The sequence below is a fragment of the Falco naumanni genome, chromosome 9, assembly GCF_017639655.2.
Source record: "Falco naumanni isolate bFalNau1 chromosome 9, bFalNau1.pat, whole genome shotgun sequence".
Classification (NCBI taxonomy): domain Eukaryota; kingdom Metazoa; phylum Chordata; class Aves; order Falconiformes; family Falconidae; genus Falco; species Falco naumanni.
Genome location: NC_054062.1, coordinates 11,514,330 through 11,540,293, shown reverse-complemented (window position 1 = coordinate 11,540,293; position 25,964 = coordinate 11,514,330). Strand labels below are relative to the sequence as shown.

The window sequence follows — 25,964 nt, the reverse complement described above, 5'->3', positions numbered from 1 at the left end:
TGCCCTCGTGTTTTCACAGGGCACTGGAAACCCGAGCCCTGCGGTCACTGTGGTACCCGTGGGTCAGGACTGTGCCTGGCGCTGGAGCGTGGGGAAGCAGACGGCAAACACAGCCCCTCTGCTGAGGGCTTGGCTGCCCCACCGCCTCCTGGCCCGGGGGCACTGGCTTCCTTCGAGCACTGGCTGCAGGCACCGCGAGGTTGCGGGGACCCCAGGCATGGGACCCCACATGTGGAGGAGCCACCTCCCACCCTCCCCTGCAGAAAAGACCCCTCGGGGCCACAGAGGCCCCAGCTGTGGGTCCCAGAGCTGGGTGGGTACAGTGGGCTCCCACTCCTCCCGCAGGCACCCTGCCCTGTGGCCCCCTCCCTCCCACCCCATGGCCGTAAATCAGCGGGGCCATGGGTGCTGGCGCACTCGCCGCCTGCTGGTGCCCCCCGCCTCCCCGCAGGGTCTCTCTCCCATGGCGCGTTATCTGCTGTGGGGGTCCCACTTATCTCCGCTGTCACTTTCTAATGCTAGTTTATGGGCAGCGTTTTGTAGTTTAATTATGATGTTTTTCAGCGCGGTCACGTGGCCACAGAAGCCAATAAGGCCCCGAAGTGGGTCCATCCCAGCTGAGCCTGGCCCCCATGGGGAGGAGATTGGCTGGTGTCCTGCCCAGGGCGGTGTGTGCGCAGCCAGAGCCCCGACACCTTCCCAGCGGACGCAGGTCCCATAAATCCCCCAGCCCGCTGCAGACAGGGCAGCGGTGCCCAGCACCCCACGGAGGCTTCTCGGGTCACAGGTCCTGGCTGGTGGCGTCAGTGAGGCTCTCCTGCCACACCGGCCCGTACTCAGCTGCTTCACGGTGAGTATGTATCCACAGGGAGAACCGCGGCCCCCCACCCCACTCCTCTCCCAGCCACTGCCGCCATTCCCAAGCATGGTGGCGGCTGAGGCCAGCACTGGGGACGCAACAGGGCTTGGCGAGGAAGCGGGAGCCATGTGTGGGCCTCTGCTTCCCGTCCCGTCCCCATGGGTGGGTGTGGGGATGGAGGCTCCGCATGCTGCGGGCAGCGCAGCGAGGCCTCACCGTAGCCTTGGCCCCTCAGCCGCGCTGCTGCCCAGAAATGACAGATCCGGCTGCCGAGGGGCTCTGGGAGCCCCGCCTGTGGTGGCTGGGGGTCCCCGGTCGCCCCAGTGCTGTGTTACCCGTGGGAGCCCAGGCACCCCCCACGCGCTGGAGCAGGCATGGGAGGTGGCTGGAACCCCCCAGCGCCCAGGGCTGGCCAACCCCTTATCCTTTCCCCAACCCACGCTGGCAGGCACCACAGCTCTCGGCTCCGAGTTGCTTTTGTTCCTCATGGTGTTTGCTCGGCTCTTCTCCCAACCCGTGGCCCCTCCTGGGCTCCTCTTCCCGGATGGCAGGTCCTGCTCCACTGCTGCCTGGCAGCTCCCCCAGCAGCTTGCAGTGAGTGCGGGGGCCATGGCCGAGGGGCTCTGCCGGCGGTGGGAGCACTTCTTCCAGCCAAGCAGCGGCCGACCCGCACCGGGGGCTGCTCCAGTGCTATTCTTAGCCTGGGCTTGATTCCTCGTGGCTCTGGAGCGATGCTCCGCCGAGCCCGTTTCCTGTTTGCCGCTCTCCCTGCCAGCGCCGCTTCCTACCCACCGCACCCGCGGGCGGCAGCGGGCCTGTGGGGCGGATTGAGATGTGTGGGGCGAGCCAGGCGGGGTGAGATGTGGGGGGTGAGCTGTGTGCGATGAGCCATGTGGGATGAGCCATGTGGGGCCAGTAGCCCCGCTTCACCAGGCGCTGCCGGCAGCACAGCCCCCACCCCGCAGCAGCCCCAGGTGCCCGCAGCCTCGGGGCCGGTACTGCTGCCCTCCCTGCAGCTCCCTTGGCATTAAGCACCTGGAATCGGAGCTCGCTCCTGGCAGGCAGTGCAGGCAGCAGGCTCCTGCCCATGCTGGGACAGGCTGTGACTCTGCACCAGCCAGGAAGGGTCTCCTGACTGAACAGCTTGGCCCTGCTAGGACAGGTTCAGCACCAGTGACCGGCTCAGAGCCGGACCCTCAAGCCCATGGCCAAGCAGCCCAGGAGCATCCCGATAAACAGGACATGCTGGAGACATGGGTGCTCCTGTGCCGGTCTGCTGCCGTCATGGAACATTTCATTAAGAATTCCTAAATGTGAAGCAATTAATTAAATACCAGCGGTGAACTACTGCTGGGTTGCCGTTGGCTGTGGCTGCTCCACATGGTGTGGCCAGTGCGAGGTCCAAACTGTCACCTCCTTAGTGGTGGCCCCAGAGGGGGTGTCAGGAGCTGCCGCACGCCCCAGCGCTCCTCATGTGCCTTTCCCTGGGCTCCGTGAGCAGCTGCCTGCAGCCAGGCCTGCCCGCTGCGGGGTGTTCGAGGTGGCTCTGGCTGGCGCCAGGGCTGCCGGGGCTGCGCCCCGAGCGGGGCTGGCTGCTCCTCTCACTCATACCCATCTCATCGTGCTCCAGCCCCGGGACCCTGGGCTCCCACGCCGGTCCAGCTGCTGGCAGGCCAGATGCCTGGGGAGGTGGGGGGCTCGTTGTTCCCCAGGGATGGTGTGGGGCAGCCCCACCAGCCCCGGGGAGTGGGGAAGGGATGGGTGCCCCTTCCTGAACCTGCCCAGTGCCCCTGCAGCCCCCCGTGCCCCCGCGGCTGGAGTGCGGTGCTGCCGAGGCCTGGCCGAGAGTATCCCCCAGCCCCGCGCAGCACTGCCTTCGCGGGGGGCAGCCCCCAGCCCCAGCTCCTTCTGTGCCCCCCTGTGCTCGGCACGAGGCTGCTGCCCGCGGCTGCCGGCCCGGGGGCCGTGCCCACCGCCCAGCGGGGCCTGCGGGGCCGGGGCCGGCAGCGGGGCAGAGCGCGGCCCCGTCCCGGCAGGTCCCTCCGCCCCCAGCCCGTCCCCGGCGCCGTGAGCCGCCCGCTCTCCCCAGAGGAGGTTCCCCAGCCCCCGGGGGGGTGGCCGCTCGCCCGCACCAACATGGAGATGCTCTTCCAGGCGCTATAAAGGGCTCCGGCTCCGGCACCTGCCGCTCGGTCTGCGCCGCGCCGCGCTCCCGCTCCGCACCCGGCGCAGGGGCTGGGGCCGCCCCCCCGTGCCCGTCCCCGGCCCGGCCCGCTGACCCGCTGGCTTGTCCCGCAGCAGGGCCGCCGGAGGGGATGGACTATTCATATGATGAGGACCTGGACGAACTCTGTCCGGTCTGCGGGGACAAGGTCTCCGGGTACCACTACGGGCTGCTCACCTGCGAGAGCTGCAAGGTAGGAGCCGCCCGGGGCCGTGCGGGGCCGGGGCCGGGGCTGGGACTGTGCGGGGCCGGGGCTGCGGGGCCGGGGCTGAGCGGGGTCGGGGCTGAGCGGGGCCGGGGCTGAGCGGGGCCGGGGCTGAGCAGGGCCGGGGCTGAGCGGGGACCGGCGCCCTGCGGGGACTGGGGAAAGGCGGCCGGGGCTGCGCGGGGAGCGGGGCTGCGCGGGGCAGAGGGGCCGGGGCTGTGCGGGGAGCGGGGAGGGGGCTCTGCAGGGGCCGGGGCAGCGGGGCCGGCCGCGGGCCGCTCCTCGCCCGTTTTCGTTAGCGGCAGATTCGCGCTCGGCGGGGCGGGACGGGAGCGCGGCCGCGACGGGAGCCCCGAACGCGGCGGGGGACGGTGGGAGCCTCCCTCGGAAGCGAGGCGAGGGGACGGGGTGCCGGGATGCCGGGATACCCGTGAGGGGATGCCGGTGCCCGCCGCATCGCCGCCGCCCGCCGCCGCAGGGCTTCTTCAAGCGGACGGTGCAGAACAACAAGCACTACACCTGCACCGAGAGCCAGAGCTGCAAGATCGACAAGACCCAGCGCAAGCGCTGCCCCTACTGCCGCTTCCAGAAGTGCCTCACCGTGGGGATGCGCCTGGAAGGTAGGGCACAGGGCACACCGCCGGCACGGCCGGCCTCTGCGGCTGCGGACGGACCGGGGGCTATGCGGGGCTGCGCGGTTCCACCCGTGCCGGTCGCGCCGTCCCCGCCCGCCGCGCCGCGTCCCCGGGCCGGTAATTCCCGCGGCCGCTTCGATTCCGTTTTTCTCTCCCAAGTTAAAAAAAAATTCGTTTTTTCGCGTAGCCTTCTGCTTTTCCTTTTTTTGTTTTTGTTTTGTTTCCCCGGGGCTTTTGGCCGCTGCGCCTTCAACTTTCTAGGATTTTCTTTGCTGGCAGAACGGTTGGGAAATAGCGCAGAAATTATTGTTTTCCTTAAGCACATAATTCCAGAAGACGAGACTTAAGGAAAACGTTACAAATTATGGGACTTGCAATAAAACTGCTGCAGCCCCACCAGGAATTATATTTTCCCTCTTGGTGACATGCAGTGTAGCAGATCCCCCCTCTGGCTCTCGGGGAGCGCAGCCACAGCTCCCACGGCTGCCACCTCGCCCGTGGCAGAGGGGCCGATCGCGACTGAGCTGCCAGAGTCGGGCCCCGACAGCCCCAAGGCTTGTGGTGGGTTCTGCGACGGGCCAACAAAAAACATTCGGGGGGGGGGACGACAGGTCACGGGCAAGCGCTGCCAAAGCAAAAGCAGAGGCAGAGAGGAGCCCCCGCCCCCCCCCCCCCCCTCAGCAAAGCCAGCCGCCCCCCGGCTCTTCTCCCCTGAAATCGTTTGCATTTTGCAGCGGATGAGAGCGGCCGGAGGCGCGGGTGGGGCCGAGCCCCTTTCCCCGGGCCGAGCCCCTTTCCCCGGGCCGAGCCCCTTCCCCGGGCTCGCTGTGGGGACCGCGCCGCTCGGGGCAGGTGCGGGCGAGGGCAGAGCGCTGCGGGTCCCGCCGCGGGGGGTGGGGGGTGGGGCACAGCACCCAGCCGCGACCCCCGCCCCTGCAAACCCCCGGCGCGGGCCGGCTCCCAGCTCCAGCCCCAAACAGCTCCCAGTTTCACTCTCCTCCCTGGACTGGAGTTACTGGTGCGCTAAATCAACGTGTGCGTGCTCCGGCTGTTTTGATCGGTGCCACAGGAGAATGTGGGTGCGGGGCAGCGGCTGGGGGCTCTGGGGGCGGGCAGGGGCAGTCCGTGGGGTGACCGTGGTGAGGGGACAGCGCCGGGCTCAGTTTGTCCCTTTTCAGTAGTTTTTTTTCTTGCTCCGCACGGAGCTCCTCTGCTCCTGCAGCCTGGGAGGGCAGCAGCCGGGGTATCGGAAGGCTGCTCCTTCCCAAACACTGTGGTTTGAGGGTTTTTTCCTTATTTTCTTGCTGTTAGCTCCTTAGCAAAGCCCTGCAGCTGGGCAGCCGCGGGGATCACCCAGCAGAAGACGATATTCCTGTAGGACCATCCCTTTTGCAGTAAAAACTGGAGCTCGCCTTTCCTCAGTTCCTAGGATTTTTTGGGCAGGGAATCTGAAGTGGCGCTTTGAAGTGAGCGCCCAGCTCCACAGGACCAAAGCACCCCGAGATGGTTGTTTCTGGGGTCAGAGTGTCGACACAGGCCCCCCTTGAACTGCCCGCAGGGATGCTGCAGCGAAGCCTGTCTGGGGTGACCAGCACAGCCCTGGCACAAGCATGCCCATACCACTGGGCACCCCCAGGCACCCCACGGGCACCCCACGCCCCTGCCTGGGCAGGGAGAGGTGGGATGGGGAGGCTGAGCTCGGCCAGCAGCTCGCACCCACCGGGGCTCTGTGTGGGGTGAGGGCAGGTAAGGCAGAGGGGGCAGGCAGGGGGGCCACAGGGTGCGTGGGGCGCCTGCTCCTGCCGCTGTGCCGGCTGGCTGCACCCAGCTGCGTGGCTCGGGTGCTGCCTGCAGATGGTTTTGTTGAGGGGGTGCAGAGGGTAGGGCGCTCCTTGGGCGGCCCCACTCCCCCCCCCCCCACTCCTTACCCCAGAGGTCGGGGCGCATTGGGGTGCGTTGGTTTCTTCCCAGCAGCCAGCTGGGACGTGGCAAATGGCAAGTTGTTCCCAATCCCAACTGAGGCACAAACGGCAGGAAAAGTGGAGCAGAAGGAATTAAAAGGCCTCTTCTCCCTTTGTGTTCTTGCCGGGAGAGGGAAGGAGGTGTACTAGGAGGTGTACTAGCGGTTGCCTGCAGAGGATTTGTGAGACTGGGCTGTGAGCACCTCTCACTGGGTGTGTGGGTGCAGTCAGCACCCGTGGGGTCCCTGCCTGAGCACCCTTGCCCTGGGTCACTGGGGTCTACTTGGGATGTGATCCCTGGGCATCGCTGGGCCCAGCCTTGAGCAGTGGTGTGAACACACTCCTTTGAGCAATTGGGAGCTCTGGGCTTTCAGTGTGGTCTGGCATCACCAGGGTGTGTGGCTGGGGACACCAGACCTGCCGGGGACACCAGACCTGCTGGGGCTGCGTGACCGGGTCTGGGGGATCCTGGCAGGAGCATGCACACATGCTAACTGTGGCCATCTCTATTGTACCCCTGAAGTCAGGAGCTGCCCCGAGGCAGCTGTCTGCTGCCCAGAGGAGTGCGGGCAGGCTTTCTGGAGCAGGGGGCCACAGCACCCCTTGCCTCAGAGGCTGCCTCTGCTGCCCCGCTCCCAGCGAGATGCTGTTTTCATGAATAAAGAATGAGGGAGGAAGCGCGGGGCGGCTCCCCTGGGAGCACATTCCTGCTCGCCCTGGAAATGCTGCTGCTCCCGGCGAGGCTCCCGCGTTTCCAGCCTGCCTGGGGAGAGTTTGGGAGGTGCCCTGGCTCTCCGGGGGGGCTGGCTGGACTTCCAGCGGCCCCAGGATAAGTAGGCGAAAGAGAGGCAGAGGTAACAGCTGAGACACAAAAGCAAGACCCGCCTGCTGTCAGCAGGGACGCAAACCAGTGGAGGTTTTTTCCCTTTGATGCTGTCTGCTGTGCTCGCTGGCAGCTCTCCTCCATCCCTCTCACTGCCGTCCAGCTCCCAGCTTCCAGTGAGCTGAAGCTCTTCCAAGGGTGGGCTGGGGCAGCAGCCCCCGGGAGCGCAGCGGGGCAGTGCGGCCGGACAAGCTGCTGCTGCAGAGAAGCACCTGCTCCCTCATGCGCTGACACATTCTTGGGTTTCCTTTGGGGTTCAGAGAGAACATCTGCTTTGCTACAGCTGGGAGACTGCGATGGGGGTGTCAGAGTGACTCTGACAGTGGGATGCTCTGGCAGAGCCCCTCAGCCGTAGCTGATACCCGGCAGGGACGGGCAGCCTCCCGCGCCAAAGCTGGTGCAGCCCCGCCGTGGGGTGCAGTGTGCCCAGTGGGACCTGCCAGATGTGCTGCCTGTGAAAAGGACAGAGATTTGCAGAAAAGAAGCATGTGTGACCTCGATGCAGGTGAACCAGGGTCCTGAGGGGGCTGTGGGGTCCCAGGCTCTGCAGAAACAAGGAAATCCCAGGGCTGGTCCAGAGTCAGGGGTCATAAAAAGGAAAGTGGGTGTTGGGCCCCCTTGTCTGCCTGGGCTTCACGAGCTGTCCCCTCAACCCACAAGAGATGCAAGATGCTTTATCCCCCAGCCCATTTTGCAGTTAAAGCCAAATGTCTCTTCCTTTCCTGCAATTCCCAGAAGCTCTGAGGGTGACACCAGCAAGGCAAGACTCAGGGCCAGGCACCTGAACCTGCTGTGTCACATCCATAGTGTGCATGGCTGGGCTGGGAGCAGCACAGCCTGCCGGTGGCTTTCTGGGAAGGTGTCCCCAGTGCCCCCCAGTCCCTTTTGGCCACCAATTTCCCCCTTATCATTTTCTCCACGCTGCGTGGAAGCACTGGTCTGCCTCCACGAGGGTTCATTGCAGCTTCTGCCCTCTCTGCTCTCCAGCTGTGCGCGCAGACAGGATGCGTGGTGGGAGGAACAAGTTTGGACCCATGTACAAGCGAGACCGTGCCTTAAAGCAGCAGAAGAAAGCTCTGATACGTGCCAATGGCTTCAAGCTGGAGACTGTGCCTCAGATCATGTCCCCAGTGCAGAACGACTACAGCCTGTCCTCCACCATCCACAGCATCCATGCCATGTCCAAGACCTTGCCGCCCAACCCTGCTGCCCTGACGCCCATCGACTACGAGCGCAGCCCCTATGGGACACCCTCCCTGGGAATGACTGTGCCCAGCCACGTGCCGCTCTCTGGCTACCACTACCCCTCCTTCCCCAACCGCACCATCAAGTCCGAGTACCCGGACCACTACACAAATGTGCACGAGTCCATGCCTGCCTATATGTACCCAGAGACCTACCCCAGCAGCTCCCCCCCTGACATCCCCGATGTCATCCTGAAGCTGCTGCAGCTGGAGCCGGATGAAGACCAGGTGAAGGCGCGGATACTGGCCTGTCTGCAGCAAGAGCAAGGCAAAGGCCGGCATGAGAAGCTCAGCACCTTCGGCCTTATGTGCAAGATGGCTGACCAGACCCTCTTCTCCATTGTGGAATGGGCACGGAGCTGCATCTTCTTCAAGGAGCTGGAGGTAGGAGCCTGGGCAGGGCGGAGGGATGGATGCTGCACTGGGCGGGCGATGGAAGGCAGGTAGGACTGGGGCTGAAATGCCGTGAGGATGGGATGTTGTTGTGGGCAGGATTGGGGCTGAAATGCCATGAGAACGGGATGCTGCTGTGGACAGGTTTGGGACTGAAATGCCATGAGGACGAGGCAACAATGCCTGTGGGCATGAGCCTTGGGCTGCCAGCCCTGCAGATCTGCTGGTGTCCCACCATCCTGTTCCTGGTCCCTGTGTGGCAGGGCTGGAGGCACCCGGGCCCGGCTGCAACACTGGAGCGATTCCCGCTGTTGCCACAGGACTAATGATTTCAGATTCATCATGGCAGGGGCAGGTGTGGAAGCAATTGCAGGCAGAGTGACTGTGGTGTCAAGCTCAAGATATAATTGAAAAATGTAACATTGAGGAATTATAGTTGAGACAATTCTCACCTCTGCCTTTAGGAAGAAAATGGATGCTGTCAGGTGGGTGCCTATTAGCACCAGGCAGCCAGGGCAGGGCTGGCTGGGGCAGGGGACATCACCAAGCCTCCCCCAGAGCTGCTTCTGCTGCTGGCAGCCTGTGAGCACACTTGGCTGGGGGACAAGGAGCTGACCCCCATCGTGCCAGGCCATCCCCTCTAGCAAATCTCCCCAAATACTGGGGCCAAGGGGTGGATTAGTGGGGGTGGTACAGCCTCTGCCATCCTGCAAACCCTGCCAAGCTTTCAGATGTTTTCCATTCATGTCCTGGGCTGACCTAAGATCCCAAACTGGTGCAAAAATGGGAGAGAAAATTTTCCAATGTGGCCAGACCCCGGAGAACCATGTCCTGGGATGGCTGGGAGACCCGGGTGCCTTCCTGTGCTTCCAGCGTGAGGCTGTGCTACCCGGCCCTGGCCAAAACCATCTTCTTCCCACAGTGCGATGGGGACCATGCCCCAGTACAGGGCCAGGCTCTTCCCCATGCCCACCCCACTGGGTGCCATGGGGCCGAGCGTGGCAGAGCTTCAGGGCCCAAAATAGCCCCAGGCTGCCAGAACAGTGTCAGGAAATGGCATTGTGGGGGTGGGTCAGGTTCATTTCAATCATATCAGTGTCCAGCCTGGATTTTGGGAACAGGGTGGTTGTTGTTTTGCAGGAGATATTGTAAACTGTGTAAATTCAGCTGCCGGCTGCAGTGCCGTGTAGCCTTGTAACTCCATTGTCAGCCTGATTGCGCCACCAAAATAGGCTGTTTCCGTGTGAATCCGTGTTGGCGGGTGCTCCTCCTCACGCGGGCTTGGGGGGGACGGCAGTGCTAGGGGCCTCACCTGAGCAGCACCACGGGTGTCCCACCAGGAGCGGGGCATATCCCCCACTGTGACCAGGGCACAGGGTGCAGTGCCCAGGGATTGGGGCTCGGCTGGGCATTCCCGTCCGTCACTGCCATCACCACTCACACCTTTTGCCTTCATCCGTGCGGCAAGCATGGGGCAGATTCCTGCAGGACCAGGGACTGCAGGACACCACATCCCACCCTGACTCCAGAGGGAGCATGAGAAAGCACGGTTGTCGCTGGCCTTGGCTCCCTCCCATGTGCTGGCTCGGTGGCGCGCAGTGTAACCGGGCAGGTCCGAGCCCCCTGGACAGGGCTGTGGTGCTCGGGCCCCTTTGTGCACATCCCCCCGGGGACGATGCTGGGGCTGCCTGCTGTCCACCCAGCACGGCACATCCTCCCCAGTGCAGGGCGGTGGCTTTCCCTTGGGCACATGGAGAGAAGCCATTGGAAGCAGGAGTAGGTCTACAGCTCCTGAAACCCTGTTCCTGATCCTGCCCGGCACATAAAAGCAAACAGCTGCTGGGGCGGTAAATGAACTCCTGCTAGTGCAGAGTTTACGGCTTTATCCTAAAGCCTGCTAGCACAGAGTAAAATCGCGATCTCGGAGATCGATGGCTGTCATGCAGGCAGTCTGCGCTGGGTGCTCAGGGCTCGTCGGAGCAGGGGATGCCAGCAGCCCTCTCCATCCCCTGGGAACGTCTGCCTGAAGGGAATGGTCCCCATCCCCAGCCAGAGAAGGGCTGTTGGCCGAGGCTCCGCAGGGATCCAGGCTCGAAGGGCACCATGCAGGGACATTGCTCCAGGGCATCATGCCGGGCTGATGCCAAGTGGAGAGGGGGTACAGGCAAGTGAAAGGAGGGTGCAGGCAGATGACCCCATGCATGGTGTCCCCTGCCTGAACACTCCCAGCACCCACGTGCCTCTGCCACAGGGCTGGTTTGCAGACAGCTGATTTCTCCGAGCAGGGAGCCTGGAGAGCAGGGAGCAAACCCCTGGGGGCACGGGGACCCGCTGGCTCATGCCTGGCCAGGACAAGCCCTTGTTCCCTGCCCAGGGAGAGCGGGAGCAGGTCCCCCCTGGAGCCAGCAGCTCTTGTTCCTGTTCCCATGCCCATTCCCACACTAGCAGTCCGACAAGGGGTAGTGGCAGACCGTGTGCTTTGCCATCTCCTCCTGGCAGAGTGGCTGGGGTGGGGGGTGTTGGCGAGACACCCCCCCCCCGGCTCCACCACTGCGCCCAGGGAAGGAGGAGGGTGATGGGATAATGGCCTCTTGACATCGGCTCACACGCCACGTCTGCCCGCAGGCGCTGGGCAGTCAGATTGAAAACAGATTTAACTTCCCAGATATATCGTTTCATTTAAGGGCCAGTAATTCTGTCAGTCTGCCACTGACAAACGAGGGTCCCCATGCCAATCCGCCGGGGAGACTGATGTCGTGGCGTTCATCTCGTGTCACCAGGCAGAGAATTACGGACTGCGCTGGCCTTCGGAGGCAAGACTAATAATGCCGCACGGCAGAGGGGGATTTGGGGGCCCGCTTGTTTATCGAGGGCCGGCCAGGCAGCCGCGGCGCGAGGCCGCGCGGGCGGAGGTGGAAGAGGTCAGCGCTGACGCCCATAAATACGAACTTTAACTGAGTCTAGATGAGATGTGTCAGGACTGAGGGAAGATTTGCAGCATCTCTTCAGGAAGAAAAATATGGGCCGGGGGTGAAATATATTTTGTTAGGTCGTGAGTCTCAGGCAACTTTGTCCTTTCAGATGTAATTTTTTTATATATATATGGAAAGAGACAGACAGAGAGATGTGCATACACAAGCACATTTGCACACTCACATTGTGTCTGGTTTCAGTTTGGTTTATATACATGTATCTTGCACAGCCGGGTTTATGTAGGTGTTACTGCCATCCATACATATAAATATCATGCACACAGGGGTGCAGTGACCTTTAGATTGGGATGAGCAGCCAGGAATGTTAAACAAATTGCCGTGGTTTCAGCCCGAAGGCTGGGCTGGCTGAGCGTGGCGGGTCCCCGTGCTGGTGGAGGGGCACGGCACGGCTGCGGGGAATTGGGCTGATGGCAGATCCCCTCCTCGACCCCTCCTCGCTGTGGGGCCAGGGCACACCACCCTCCCATGGGCAAGCACCAGTGCGGGGATGATGCTGAGGGCAGCACTGTTCCCATGGACCAAGGGGTTCCTGTGGGTCGCTGGGTCTGTTTGTGGGGCTGCTCTCCCTCACTTCTCATTAGAGATCCCAGAGCCACGACGAAGCCTATTTGCAGTCAGTTGCTTCTCTGCCTTTAGCATGTGTGGGTCATCTTGACCCCATCTCCTGGCCAACAGCCAGAGCGTTTTTGGCAGATTTAAAATCTCCTTCTGGTTGTGGATGCTGCAGCAATGTTTAGCATCCTATGCACTGGGGGAAATGTGATGGCTTTTCCTGCCTGCTGGTGTCCCGGCTGGCACAGCCCTGCCCTCGCTCCTGGGGCACACACACACAGCACCATGATGCCCACCCAGCCTTGCAGCAGGCTGCCTGCAAGCCCCAGCAAAAAGCAGTAGCCTGGGCCACAGGAATGTGCTCTGCCAGCATGGGATAGGAGATGAGGTGGTCTGCCATGCTGGTCTTGATGGTTTTTTGCTTTAAGATGCCCATTGCAGTGGTGTCTGGACAGGGGGATGGGGACCCGCATTGACCATTAACACCTTAGACTTCGTGGGGTTTTGATTGTGGGTGGCTGGCAGACGGTAATCAGCTTTCGTACTTCCCAGTAGCCAAGGTAATGGGTGCTGCTCGCACCCAATAATTGCCCAGGCTGTGGCTCAGGATGCTGGTGTGTGCTGTGCACCTGTGTGGGAGCTTCTGGGGCAAATCCTGCACCAGTGATCTGGGAGGAGGTCCAGAGAGCATCCCTGGGGTGAAGGCAGTTGGAGGCATCTGAGCACTCCTTGTGCCTGTGGTGTGCTGAAGGTGGGTGGGGAGAGGTGGGGGACTGGTGTCCTGGGACCTGCCCAGAGCTTCCAAGCAAAGAGGGAGTGCTGGTGGATCACTTTGGTTAATGCTGCAGAGATGTCCGAGGGCAGATGATGGTACCTGATGTGGGGGATGCCCTGGACCAGCCGTGCACAAAGCAGCGAGCACAGCAGGGCTGTGCTGTCCCTGTGGGGGTTTGGCTTCAGGGTGCCAAGGCACTGGGGTGGCCTGGGCGCATTCTGTGGGGCCTCAACACTTGCAGGGGCATCTTTGACTCACACCTACAGACCCAGGGAGGGTTGCAGGAGGTTTAAAATTACATCTGCATGTGGTCCTGCAGCCCTGCATCCCGGCAGCACTGCCAGTGCCTCTGCTCTCCCTGCCTCCCCTCTGGCCCTTGGCCCAGCCCATCGGCTGCAGGGAAATCCATTTCTTTGTGGGTCGCAGACCTTCAGCAGCAAGGCGCTTTCGGTGGCCAAGTGGCAGGGGAGGGCTCACCCTGCAAGGCGAGGGTTTCACTGCCGTGTTTTGTCAATGGGTTAAATGCTCGCTTTAAAAAAAAAAATATATAAAAAATTAAAGACAGCTTGCATCAGGTGCTTGATAAAGCACTCTTGTTGAAAAGCCTTGACATTAAAAGAGGAAGATCCTTTGCTTAACTTTTAAAGGCGAGAGTGTGCGTGCCGCCTCACCGGGTGGATGGATTGACTCCGCGTGGCCGCCCATTAGCAGCCCTCTCCTCCTGGGAGGCCAGGCTGGTGCTGGGCAGGGGGGAGGCGAGCTCCAGCCCGGAGCTGCCTTGCAGCGGAGCCACACTGCTGGAGTGGGGCCATGGGGGGATGCCCACCGCTGCCCCAGCCTGAGGCAGGGGGATACCCAGCTTGGTGCTGGGGCATAGGCAGGGCTGGCGTCCCTGGAGGGGTTCTTGAGTCCTGCCCAGACTCCAGAGCCCCCAGCTTGCCCTGTTGTGCTCCCAACCATATCCCCCAATGCCATGGCCACATGGCTCCAGGGCACTGGGATGGTCCCAGGAAAGGCCACAGCGTGCTGGCAGGGGAACAGCCATGCAGCTGCCATGCAGGGCAAAATGGGCTGCAGGGAGGTGCTCTGCCGAGGGAGCTGAACCTGCCTGCAGAGTCTGGGAGAAGCTGATCAGTAATTTTTAAAGGAAGAAGTTGAAATGCTTCCTTCTAGAAAAGCTGACTTTTAAAAAACCATTTTCAAGGCAAAACCTTCAGTCTGTCCCTTCTGGAGTTCGTCCCGCTCTGGAATGAGGCACAGGAAGGAGCTTCCAAAACAATGCTGCGACTCAGCCAGAGCAGAGGAGCTCGGCACCGGCCGGGAGCATGCGGCTGGGCTGGCAGCACGCTGCGAGCTGGAAGCCCAGCTCCCTGCGAGGGCTGGCCGCAGCTACAGCCAGGCCACTCACCCCGGGACAGAGGTCATCACGAATGCAGAAAATCTCCATTTTGTTTTGATGCAGAATGAGCTTTTCCCCAGTTCTTTGTTCAGCAGCTGAACAGAAACCTCAGGGTCTGTATTGCTGGGCTGCATACCGTGGCACCTTCACCACTTCAGGCGGTGTGACAGTGAGCCCGGCCTTGGCAGCCCCGTTGCGCCCATTGCACTTCGCCGCAGGCAGGTTTTGTGCTGTCGGGGAGGAGTGGGCACCGCAGCCCCAGCCGCTGTTGCTGCCTTCTGTGCTGCATCTCCCTCCTCGTGCTGCTGCGCGTCCAGCTCTGACCACCCACCGCACTTGAGAAACAAATCCCCGCGGCTCACAGGGAGTGTGGGGCTCTGAGACCATAAAGCTCTTTCTCATCTGACTTCTATTCCTTTTGCAATCTCCCAGCACTGGTTTATTGCAGCCTCTTCAACAAAACGAGAGTATTATCCAGTCCTGTGATACTGCATCTGTCTTCCTTCTATTAAAGGCAGTGACCACAATGGCACTGCAGAGCTCTTCTGCTGGCACTGAATGTGCTCTGCAGGGAAGCGTTACTGATAACCCCAGCCCTTCCCCTCCACCAGCCTTGCAGGAGAGGGGGGCTCCGGGTAGGGCAGAGGTTCAGCTATTTGCAGAAAGGTGTTGGGGTCCCGTGGACAGCAGTGCTGAGGGGATGAAGCCAGTGACCTGTGGTGGTTCTCAGCGGGGTGGTGGGGAAGGCAGGTGGATGGTGTCCCTCCTGCCTGCCCCCTGAGCTGGGGTGGCAGCATGTGTCCGGCTGTGGCTCCAGGCACAGGATCCTGGCAGGGCTCTTTGTTCTGCCAAGTGCAGTCGTTGGCTCTGGCAGCTCATCGTGCCCATCGCTGGCACTGCCAGCAGCCCACCGGCTTTCCCACGAGACCTTTGGAGGTCCCTACAGTTTGTGTCCTGGGTTGAGCTTCTTACCAGAGGCAATTGCAGTCATGTATTTGAAAGCATAGCTGTGGACGCTTCTACCTGTGCCTGCACGTACACACCAGCACTCGTGCAAAATGAGCATGGGATCAGGTGTGTGTTGATGCGTGGGCAGGGAAGAAGCTGGCAGCTGCAGGGCACAGTGATGCCCCATAGCTGGCAGCTCCTTCATGCCAATGCTGCACTGAGGCAGCTCTGTGGGCCCCCCCACTCCCCAAACCTGCCATCTCGGGCAGGGAGGTGAGGATGGGTACTGTTTTGTTTCATTTTAAAGTATCCAGAGGAGCTGCCTGGAGACACAGGGCCTTTGTGCAGCAGCCCTGCACTCCCTCCCGCGTGGGGATGTGGCCAGCAGTCATTTAGTTAAAGATTTGTGTGCTGTCTGGGGAGGAAAACCCATGCTGATAAGAGCCAGCAAGTGCCACCGAAATGTGCCGAGCTGCTTCAAAGCTGGTGCTGTGCAGCTGCCTGGCTGGTCTCCTCTCCTCCAGCCCTGGGACCTCCTTGCTGGGGGTGCAGGTCCCTCCCTGCCCACCCGAAAGGACCTGCCGCTGAGCTGGCCTCCCATGGGATCTCTGCAGAGCATGGGGTCGGTGCTGTGTGAGCGCGGTGCAAGGCGTGCGGGGGGCATCAGCCTGCAGCTGCCTCCTGGCTGCAGGGTGCTGGTGGTTGCAGTCCTTGCTGTCGAGGTTAACTGGTGCTGTGGGCATCAGTCTTGCCATCCTCTCCTCCCACCCGCCATGGAGGTGATGGAGGTCATGTGTGGGACACCAGCAGTGAGGTGAAGTGGGGCACAACGACCAGCCCAGTTACATGCTGGCAAGGGCAGTCACGGAAAAAAGGAGCCAGACCAGGGCTTTGCAATTAACGTTGCATTAATCAGATGCAGCATCTCCTTGCTAGGAGCTCATTCACAGTCAGACTGCAATTTCCACATACACATGCATGTGTGATACTTTGGGAAATGCTCTGCAGGGCAGCGGGGGTGAGGAGAGCTTCAGGTTCTTAAAAAAATGGGGCTTTTGCCCAGCTGCAAGGATCAAGCACAAAGTCCTGGAGGATGAAGTTCAGTCCCACCTTTTTCTGACAATGATGCCAGTCTGCTAGAAACCCCTTTCTCTTGTGCTCAGGGTGAGACACAGATGGGTCAAGTCCTGCCCAGGTCCAGTGCTAATGTGGCAACATGCCATAGCACCTGATGGTGTGAGTTTGAGGCATCATCGCCACAGGGCTGGAGCGTGGAGCTGATCCTCGGACACAGGGCTGGGGGGCAGAGGGGTGGTGTGGGGACCGGGGCAGCCCAGCTCCCTCCTGCCAGCCGGGACAAGCTTGTGCAGCCGCAGCCTGGGCTGCCCCGGCGTGGTGGGTGTCAGTGGTGCTGCTCTGGCTGTGTTTCAGGTGGGTGACCAGATGAAGCTGCTGCAGAACTGCTGGAGCGAGCTGCTGGTGTTCGACCACATCTACCGGCAGCTGCAGCACAGCAAGGAGCACAGTGTGCTGCTTGTCACCGGCCAGGAGGTGAGTGCCAGCCCACAGAGACCGCGGTGGCTGCTGCAGAGGTGGCAGTGGGAGCCGGGTGGTGAGGCTGAAGGGGCGGCACAGGTGTGACTCGGCTTACTTTTGCTGCGCTATGGAAGTGCATGTGCAGAAGGTCCAGTCCCATCCCATCTCATTCCATCCCATCCCATCCCACCACATTCTGTCCCATCCCATCCTGTCCCGTCCTACCATCTAGCTCTGGTTCTGGAGAAAAAAAAATTCTCATGGAAAGATCAACAGCCGCAGCTGTACCTGTAGAGGCAGGACAAGCGAAGGGCCCCTTCCCTCCCTGGGGGCAGTTTTTGGAGATGTGGGTGCCTGTGATGCCAGCACCCTGAAAAAGGCCCCTCTGTTTTAAGCAGTGCTGGAGAAACAGGGTTCCCATTTCACTCATCAGCCTTTGCTTTGACACCCCTAACTCTCAGTCAGAGCCTTGGGCTGGTGTCTGGCTCCTGCCCTGTGCAGGGTCCACTGCAGCGGGTTTGGGGGGGCTGGCACGCCACGGCTGATGCTGTCCCTGTCCTACAGGTGGACATGTCAACCATCACAGCCCAGGCGGGCTCCATCCTGAACACGCTGGTGCTGCAGGCACAGGAGCTTGTCCTGCACTTGCACTCGCTCCAGGTGGATCGGCAGGAGTTCGTCTGCCTCAAGTTCCTCATCCTCTTCAGCCTTGGTGAGCACTGCCACGGGGGGCACCGGGGCAAGGGGCGGCCACGCTCGGAGGTCACGGCTGTGCTGCCGTGGGGTCTCAGGGGGTGGGAGCGCAGCCGGGGGAGGCACGTGCAGCCCAGGGTCCAGCCGCCTCGCCGACAGGCAATGAAGGGGCTTTGAACGAGGAGCCAGGAGCCAGGGCTAGGACTGGCGGCTCCCCCACCGTGCCGAGGGCACCCAAAGCGTCTCCCACCACTGGCCGGGCGCTGCCCCCATCCTCGGGAGATGCGGCTGTTGGCTGAGTGGAGCCTGTTTTGGTCCGTCGCCTTCACACCAGGCAGGGAAACAACTGGCTGATACGGCAGCAGCAAAACAGGCGTGTTGATAGAGGCAGCAGCCGGGGCTGGCCGTATCTCCCGGGATTTGCGTCAGAGGCCGGTGCGTGGCGAGCAGGGCCTGCGTGCGGCTCTGATTAGGCTCAGCCGCGGAGCCTGCGGCCGGGCGAAGTGGCGGGTTCACACGGTCCCACCTCGCCCAGACAAAACACACGGGAGCTGCTGCCGGAGCCTGCAACGTCCCTGGGGCTGCATAGCAGCGCTGCCCTGCTCCTGCCCATCCCTGCCCCACTCCTGTCCTGCTCCTGTCCTGCTCCTGCCCCAATCCTGCTCTGATCCTGTTCTGCTCTTGCCCTGCTCCTGCCCCATCCCTGCCCCAGTCCTGCCCTGGTCCTGCCTCAGTCCTGCCCTGATCGAGCCCCACTCCTGCCCTGCTCCTGCCCCGCTCCCACCCTGGCCACACTGCTGCCCCCGTGGGGAGCACCTCCCCATCCACCACAGCCAGGGATGTGCCTCCTTTCCCCGCAGGCATCGCTCTGAGGCAGGGATACCCATCTGAATCCCACTGGAGAGATCTCAGCCCTGGGTGGGGTGGTGCAGCTATGGGTGGTGCTGAGCACCACGGGGACCCCAGGGTGTCTGTCTGCCTTCATTACTGGTGCTGACACCTACCCCTTGGCCCCGTCCTGGTGGGAAATCTCACCTCCCGGCACGAGGATGGTGGTGGGGCCTGCCAGGGGCTCAGCTGGCCACCGCACTCCCAGCTCACACCTCTGCCACTGTGGCTGCTTCACTTCCCACACCTCCATGGCTGCTGCTAATTGCATGCACCTGGATGGAGCAGGAACTGGCATTTCCCCAGGGAAACATGTGCTTGGGTCCCTGCAGTGGCTGGGTGCTGCTGCTGAGCTGGGATGGTGAGCCCAGCTTTGGGCAGTCCTACCTCCATTCCATCTCCATCCCACCCCATCCCTGACCCTATCCCCATCCTTGTCCCAACACCTCGGTCAGTGCTTGCACTTCCTCATCCATGGAGTCTCATCCGGGGGGGCTCTGCCAGTGGCCCTGTGCCAGATCGCCAAGCACAGCAGGCCAGGAGCTCCGCTCTGTGCTGTGTGTTTTGGTACTTTGTGCTGGAGGGACAGTTTGCATCAATGTATGTCCCTGTTGCTGAGGAGCCAGCCTACTCCAGGAGCAGCACCGCCACTGGGTTAATGGGGGTTAAGTGGGAGCACTGACATGCTGCAGGCAGTGGGTTCCACTCCCCCACCCCAGGAGGTGGGGTCAGGGACATACAGGCTGAAGGATCCATTGCTTTGGCACTGGTTTGCTGTGGATGTGTCCCCGTTAGCAGGCAGCCACGGGCGCCCGGGGGGCCCGGGCAGGGTGGGTGTCTCAGGGCGTGGGAGCCACACTGCTGTTCTTTCCTGCACCTGCAGCATCTCCTCCCTCAGCTTTCTCTTCCTTCAGAGCTGTTTTGAAATCCAGAGAAGTTAGATATGATAATTTGCTGCTCGAGCAGCGATAAGGTGTGGCACAAGCAGTGCCCAGGCTGGGACATAAATGAGCTGGTGGGGCTTGTGCCCTGAGCCGAGACCTTCCCCGGCTGCTGGCCTCGGACTCAGCACCAGGAGGACCAGTCGCCTCTTGCTGCCCCACATCCCCCCACTGCCCCCTGCCATGGCCCAGCACGGTGAGCAGGAGCAGCGTCTTCCCAGAGCGCGGCCAGCACCGGCGGCTGTGGCTGCTGTGCCAATCGCTGCCCTGGAGCAGCAGCTTTCAGTGAAGGCATGGAATCAAATAGCTGTATTTTCCCATATATCATTTTGCCCCAAATCCAACTTTTTCTCTCCATATTGCAGAGCTCACTTGGAGTAATTTGCCCTTCGCAGGCTCAGCTGTAGAGGATGGGATTGTGTATTATGTGCAGGATGTAATTGCCTTTAACAAGAGAATTTCCACATTTACCACTCTGCCACAGCACAGTCAAAGCCAAGCCCCACTCACAAGAGCTGCCATTTGAGTTCTAAATAGATTTCTCTCCTGAGCAGGTAAAGAGATTTAATTAAAATTAGGGCTTCTCAAAATAGCAATATTTATGAGGACGGCACAGGTTAGCTTTGTTCTACAGAAGGGCTTAATAGAGCCTTAATGGATTGACCTATCATTCGATTTCATGACTTACATTCATGAAGCAGCTACTCTTGGGGAGGGGAGGAAGAGAGGCTTTTATAGCCCACATTCCCTTAAGCGTTTGCAATTTATCAGCGGCTTCTCCCAAACAAAAGGAGCCGTGAATAGGAAGAACACTTGAGGGCATAGAAATAATCCCAGGCATATCTGTATGTGTGATGGGAGGCTTTGTCACAGGACAGTCTTTGCAACTGCTGCAGTGTCTCTAAATGAAGTGAGTCAATGTTATTTGGACAACATTCTTTATTCCTTGCAGGAATGAAAAGATTATTCAAATATTCAATTAAACAGTGAATAGGGTCTTTCAGAGAACCAGGTGAGTTCATCGAGTAGAACTAGCTATTGTTGAGCCAACTCAGGGGATAGATTTGACATTTATCAATATAACTTCTTTTTTTAATGACATGCACAATAACCTTATGCAGATAAAGAGATTTCATAACAACAACCCGGGTAGAAGGGAGACAATAAGAGCAAATGTGCCGCAGGAGTGAAAAGGGAAGGGTGATCTGATAAAGTGCATCTTGGTGCGACGTGCAATGCTTTGTGCCTGTGCCACAGCTCTGGGCTGGCCGCACAGCCTGGCCATGGGCATGGCTGGAGGCTGGGTCTCCCCAGGGGCCCCGCAGCCCCCCACCCAGGGCATGGGCTGGGGGCTCCCAGCTTTGCAGGGCTGGAGCAGTGCCAGGTGCCGTGGCCCCCCCGAGGGAGCCATGTGGGGCCATGGACACCCCTGCCCAGTGGCACAGAGGCCCTGTGTGCTCCCTTCTGCTTGGGCAGCTCCATCCCCAGCACCGCGCTTTGCCCTCCCGAAAGCTCCTCAGCCCTCTGGGTACAGCCATGTTCAGCTCCCCACTTGTTTGTTAGGAAATCCAGAAATAAACCTCAAACTTCCAGCCACCTTGGCCAGAACCTGTGCCCAGATTTCCCTGTTCCCAGCCCATGGTCGGGTTGTGTCCGGGCTGCCAACGCAGACCTGAATTTGGCTGTGCATCAGCGGCTGCTGGACATGGGCAGCAGTGCTGGCAGTGCTGCTGGGCACCTCCGTGCCATACAGTAAATCTGCTAAATCCTCTTGCCCCACATGGGCTCTGTGCCAGGGTTTGCAGCAAGGTCTCCCACGGGCAGGCGCCAAGATCCCATTGCTGTGTGTAGCTGGAGCTGGCTGATGGGGCAGCGCACAGCACGTTCCCCTAAAGCCACCAAAACGTGTCCAGGGCCAGTTTAACAACGTGTTGCACAGACTAAAAATAGGTGCTTCCTTCACAGAACGCTCATGGCAACCTGAGCAGCATCCTTGGAGGGCAGACCCCAGCTCAGGCTGCCCCAAAAGCCTGGAGAAACCCTGACCCACCCGCCTGGGTTGTCCCTGCAGCCACCCTCCTGCCGGTGCTGCAGTGGTGGGGTGGCCCTGGGGCTGTGCGTGCCCCAGCTCCTGCACTGCTGCCGTCAGGGCTGCAGGGGCCTCTTGGCTGCCAGACCCTGCCTGCATCTTGGTGCTGCTGCCTGCTGCACAGCTTCCCACCCGGCAGGCAGCGCGATTACAGGGGAGCTGCTTGACCCTGGCGAGGCGTGGAGGATTAGGGTTTCCAGGCTGGTGAGCCCGGTTGCCACACTGGAAAGACCAGGTTTAGGGGGGAATTAATTCAGCCGCTTCCTCGACCTTCAGGATTTAAAGGGGGCTCATGGCAACAGTTCCCTGCGTGAGGGCACAGCTGGTAACACATTCTGGCTTGGCAGCTTCCTGGGGGCAAGGGCTGGGGGGCACTGGCCCTCCTGCTGCCTGGGCCTTTGGGTGTCTATCTTCAGCACTGGGGGGCAGGGCAGGGACGGGGTGTGGGACCCCCTCCTGCCCCGCGGTTTCATGCACAAGGGGCATCAACACAGGCGTGTGGATCCCTCCTGGTGGAGCACAGCACAGGTGGGGCAGACACTGTGTTTGGCACCATTTTGCCATCATCCTTCCCCCTTGCAGACGTGAAGTACCTGGAGAACCACACGCTGGCTAAGGATGCTCAGGAGAAGGCCAACGCAGCGCTGCTGGAGTACACCATCTGCCACTATCCCCACTCCACGGACAAGTTCCGCCAGCTGCTGCTGCGGCTGGCGGAGGTCCGGGCACTGAGCATGCAGGCGGAGGAGTACCTCTACCACAAGCACCTGAGCGGGGAGGTGCCCTGCAACAACCTCCTCATCGAGATGCTGCATGCCAAGCGGACTTGAGTGCGGCCACCAGCACGGACCCGGCAGAGCTCGGGCGCTGCCAGCAGCGTGGCAGGGGCAGGACTTGTGCCCGGGGCTGGCGGACCAGTGCTGCCTCTCTACTCCGCCTTTCTCAGTGATGCTGTTTAACCTGTACTATTGGAAAGGTCCCAGATGGTTTATTTTAGTACACAGCAAGGACATTTGATGGCCGTGGGGCTGTGCGCTTGGCTGCTGGTCTGCCCCATCAGCAGCATGACCCCTGGCTCCTCTACACAAGTGGTGCCCGACCTGTCGCCTGCCCAACCCGGCTCTGCAGCACGAAGGAAGGGTAAAGCCTGTCCTGGTTTTCTCCTGTTTATGCTCCTCTCCTGCTGTCCCAACCAGCCATTTCTCTACCGCTGCCATCCCTCCCCAAACCCTGCCCCATGTCTCAGGGCCCCTCGTGCACAGGGCAGGGGAGAGGTGAGGTAACCCCCCGGGGGTTGTGGTTTTGCAGCGGTTGGGGTGTTCCAAGGCACTGGCACAGAGGCAGAGGATTTCTGCAGGAGCCAAGCAGAATGCTGGGGTTGGGGCTGGATTTGTCAGCCCCACACAGCCGTGTCGGCACCCCAAGGTGCACATGATAAGGTCCCCACTCCCGGGTCCCCGCAGCATCGCTGTCTGCTCTGAGTGCCACTGCTGCCCCGGCCAAGCGAAGGTAGGCAGGGATGGACTGTGCTGAGCCCTTGGCTGAGATTTGTTTTCTCAGTGCTTGCCGGTGCCGGAGACAGCAGCTGTGGCTTTGCAGCCTGTGGCAGCCACAGTGCCTGGAGCTCACAGGTGTCCATGGTCAGCACGCATCTGGAATGTCACAGCTTTGCTGCAGAGGCTCTAAGAGATTCCATACTTGGAGCAGGGGACTGTCCTCAGGACACTTTGAGCCCCTGGCTCTGCTGTTGCACCCTTGGTGCCAGCACAGCATCCCCATGGCTGGAAAGCTTTGCAGGTCACAATGCCCAGGTGGCATCGGCACCACCGAGCTGGTTCCCAAAGCGCGAGGACAGGGTGGCCTGGGGACGGCGTCCCCGAGCAGCGCAGGTCCTGTCTTGCTCCAGCCCTCAGCCATGCCCAGGCAGCACCTGAAGAAGAGCCAAGGGGCAGGACAGGGCAGGGATGGACCCTGTCCCCTTCCTGCCCGGGGGTGATGGTGGTAGAGCAGCTGGGCAGGAGGGAGGTGCAGAGTCTGACCCTGCACTGCAGGTGCCAGGGCAGCGGCAGGTCCAGGCTGAAAACAGTCCAGAGCTGCTTCTGCACCAACATGTGCCTGGGGGCTCAGGGGAGCTTTTCAGCCCCCTCCTGCATTTACCTGCCCATGTGTGTGGGTAAGGAGTAATAAGAATTGTCCTGTGCTTCGTGCCAGGCTGAGCCCCCAGACCCCCGTTGCAGTCTGCCGTGCCCCCAGGTGACAGCAAATGTTGTGCCCAAGCTGCAAGCGAAGAGCTGTCGGTTCCCTCCCACCGGGACAGGGGCTGGCATGCACACCTGGGCAGCGCTGGGGGGCTGCAGCCCCCCGAGCTGGGACGTGCCACGCTCTTGCTGCTGCTTTCTCTTAGTCTCAGCCATGCTCTCCTCTCCTGCCGCTGGGCAGCCCAGCATGGCCCCCCGCCATGGCCGGTCCCCCTGCTCTGCTGGGGCTCCTCAGCGCAGCTGGGGTGGGTTCAGGTTTGCTTTCCACGGTGGGTGTTTGCCCCTCACCTTGCACAGGCTTTCGGCTGCCCCAGCTCTGCACAGAGCTGGTGCCTTGAGGAGCTGCAGATGCTGCGCCCGGAGCCGCGCAGTTTGTGGAAGCTTGTTAGATGCAGAAGAGCATGTTTGTCTCTGCTTTTCAACATGTTTGTGCATTTTCCTCCTGAAGTCTGTGGTTTGGTTTCACCTTCTTCTTCATGTGAACTTAACTGGAGAAAATGGTTTGGGAGGTAAAAGATGTTTTATTTTCAGAAAATGAAAAGTGTCCTTAAGTGTCTCTCTCTCTCTTTCTCTGTGTCTCTCACATCCTTGCCTCCCTCTCATCCCCCTCCCTCCCCACTCCCCACCCTTCCTTCCCAGGCAGGAGGTTACCAACTTCCTTGTCAGGAGCAAACCACTGTAATAAATTTTGCAGTTCATTTAAAAAGGCAGACTTTTGTCTTTTTGGACTGTCTTTCTAACCCTCCTTGTCCTGCTGCCCCCTCCTCCTGGCTCCCCACAGGCAGGCGGGATGCCCTGCCTGGCACTCCCATGGGAGAGCAGTGCTTGGCCCGGCACACGCCGGGTGCCCAAGGGTGTCCCTCCTGGAGTGCCACCTGCCTTTGGTGTGACTGGGACACCACGGCTGTGGGAGGGGGGTCGCTGCTGTGGTGTGAGTCAGGATCAGGTTCAAAGCACTGCTGGGAATTGCCATAGTGACTCTGAGTGTGTTCTGCAAGTGAGCTCACGAATGACAACATTTATGGGCAATTAGCTTAGACTCAGGATTTTTCATGTAGCCCTTGGTGGTCACTGTGGCCGAGAGCCCCCAGTGTGCCATGCACTGCGGCAGGGAGCAAACCCACCGCAAAGCACAGAGCCCTGCAATGGGTTTGATGCCCTGTCTGTGGCATTTCAGTGCTGGGAAGTGCCCCATGCCCTGGCTCTCCCCAGTGCCAGCAGCTGGGGATGCTGCTTGGCTGACTCCGATAACTGGCACGATGGTCTGCACGCACACCTCGCCCTCCTGACCAGCACCGGGCTGCTCTAGGGCTGCGGTTCCCAACAGCACGCAAATACCTGCTGGCTGGCACATGCTGTGCTGAGCCCAGGGAAGGTGGCGCAGCGCAGGACACAGCACAGGGCAGCGTGCAGTGCCCTGGTCCCCTGTACCGTGGCCAAACCGCCCTCCACTGCATCCAGCCACGTACAGCCGCAGCGTGTGGCCGCGCCTGAACCGCAGCACATTCCTGCGGGTACATTGCAACAAGGAGAGAAGGTTGCCTTTAAAATCAGCATTTACTGTCATCATAATCAGCAAAAACCCCAACATGTTTTACGTGCTCTAAACACTAGGGAGCTAACAGGAGAGCCAGTTGGATGTAAAGAACAGAGGAAGAGAAAACACAACCCAGCTGGCGAGGGGCCACGCCAGCCGGGTGGGAGCCCCAGGAGGAGCAGGGAGAGGATTTTTGTCCTAAACAGCAGAAGATGCTATTGAAGTCAGCTGGTTTAGAGAATGCTTCAAGCCAGCTGCTGTCTTCCTTAGCACATGTGCTTCCCGGGTGGCCGGTCCCCAGCCCTGCCCCGGCAGAGCGGTGTGCTGAGCCCGGGGAAAGCGGCAATCCTCACCGGGATGGGAGCACGGGTGCGCTGCCTGGGCATGGCTGCTGTGGGCAAAGCGGGGCTCACTCCTGTGCCGCCTGCTCCAGCTCCCCCAAGCTAAACAAGATCTACTTGGCAGAGGCGGCCTGAGCCACGGGGCCCTGGGCTGGCACGCAGGCTGGGCAGGAGTCACAACCAGTACCCACCTGATGGTTGCCCACCCCTGGGGAAGAGCAGGGCAATTCTCAGCAGCAGACGAAGCCCTGTGAGACCCCCACACTACCCCAGTCCTGCCTTGGTTTTGTCTGCACATGCTGCTAGGAAGAAGCACAGGGCTAACAGCTCTGCCTGGGCTGGGAGAGCCCTCTGCATGGGAGCCAGCTCCTCCGACCCGCCGTCCTCCAGGCTGTTGGAAGAGCCTTGGCGTTGATGGAGCCCATCACCCAGAAACTTCTCAGACTCCTAAAGCAAAAGAGAGAGGGTCTCAGCTGTGTCGGCGGGGAGGGGAGGGCAGGGGTCCCTCTGAGGGCAGTGGGTGCACTTGGTGGGGTCCCACAGCACGCTGGGAGAAAGCACAGACCAAACCTGCTGTAGGACGGCACAGTGGGAGGAGGCAGCCGCTGCT

The 25,964-nt window shown here is 61.0% G+C and overlaps 2 protein-coding genes across 2 annotated transcripts in view; one reads left to right on the top strand and one right to left on the bottom strand.

Annotated features, from left to right (window-relative positions):
- The first annotated feature begins 3,166 nt into the window (after positions 1 to 3,166).
- On the top strand, positions 3,167 to 22,241 carry NR5A1 (nuclear receptor subfamily 5 group A member 1). Its single transcript, XM_040607550.1, has 6 exons — positions 3,167 to 3,276; positions 3,767 to 3,908; positions 7,755 to 8,395; positions 16,503 to 16,622; positions 17,172 to 17,319; positions 21,801 to 22,241. Exons 1-6 carry the CDS (start codon positions 3,175 to 3,177, stop codon positions 22,046 to 22,048), a joined length of 1,401 nt encoding a protein of 466 aa, XP_040463484.1. The 5' UTR covers positions 3,167 to 3,174; the 3' UTR covers positions 22,049 to 22,241.
- Positions 22,242 to 25,481: 3,240 nt separating this feature from the next.
- ADGRD2 (adhesion G protein-coupled receptor D2) overlaps positions 25,482 to 25,964 on the bottom strand; it is a 28,825-nt gene continuing 28,342 nt past the window's right edge. The window contains exon 25 of the mRNA XM_040607549.1: positions 25,482 to 25,801. Coding sequence (XP_040463483.1) covers positions 25,794 to 25,801 — 8 coding nt within the window. The 3' untranslated portion in view covers positions 25,482 to 25,793. The remainder of the gene's footprint in view (positions 25,802 to 25,964) is intronic.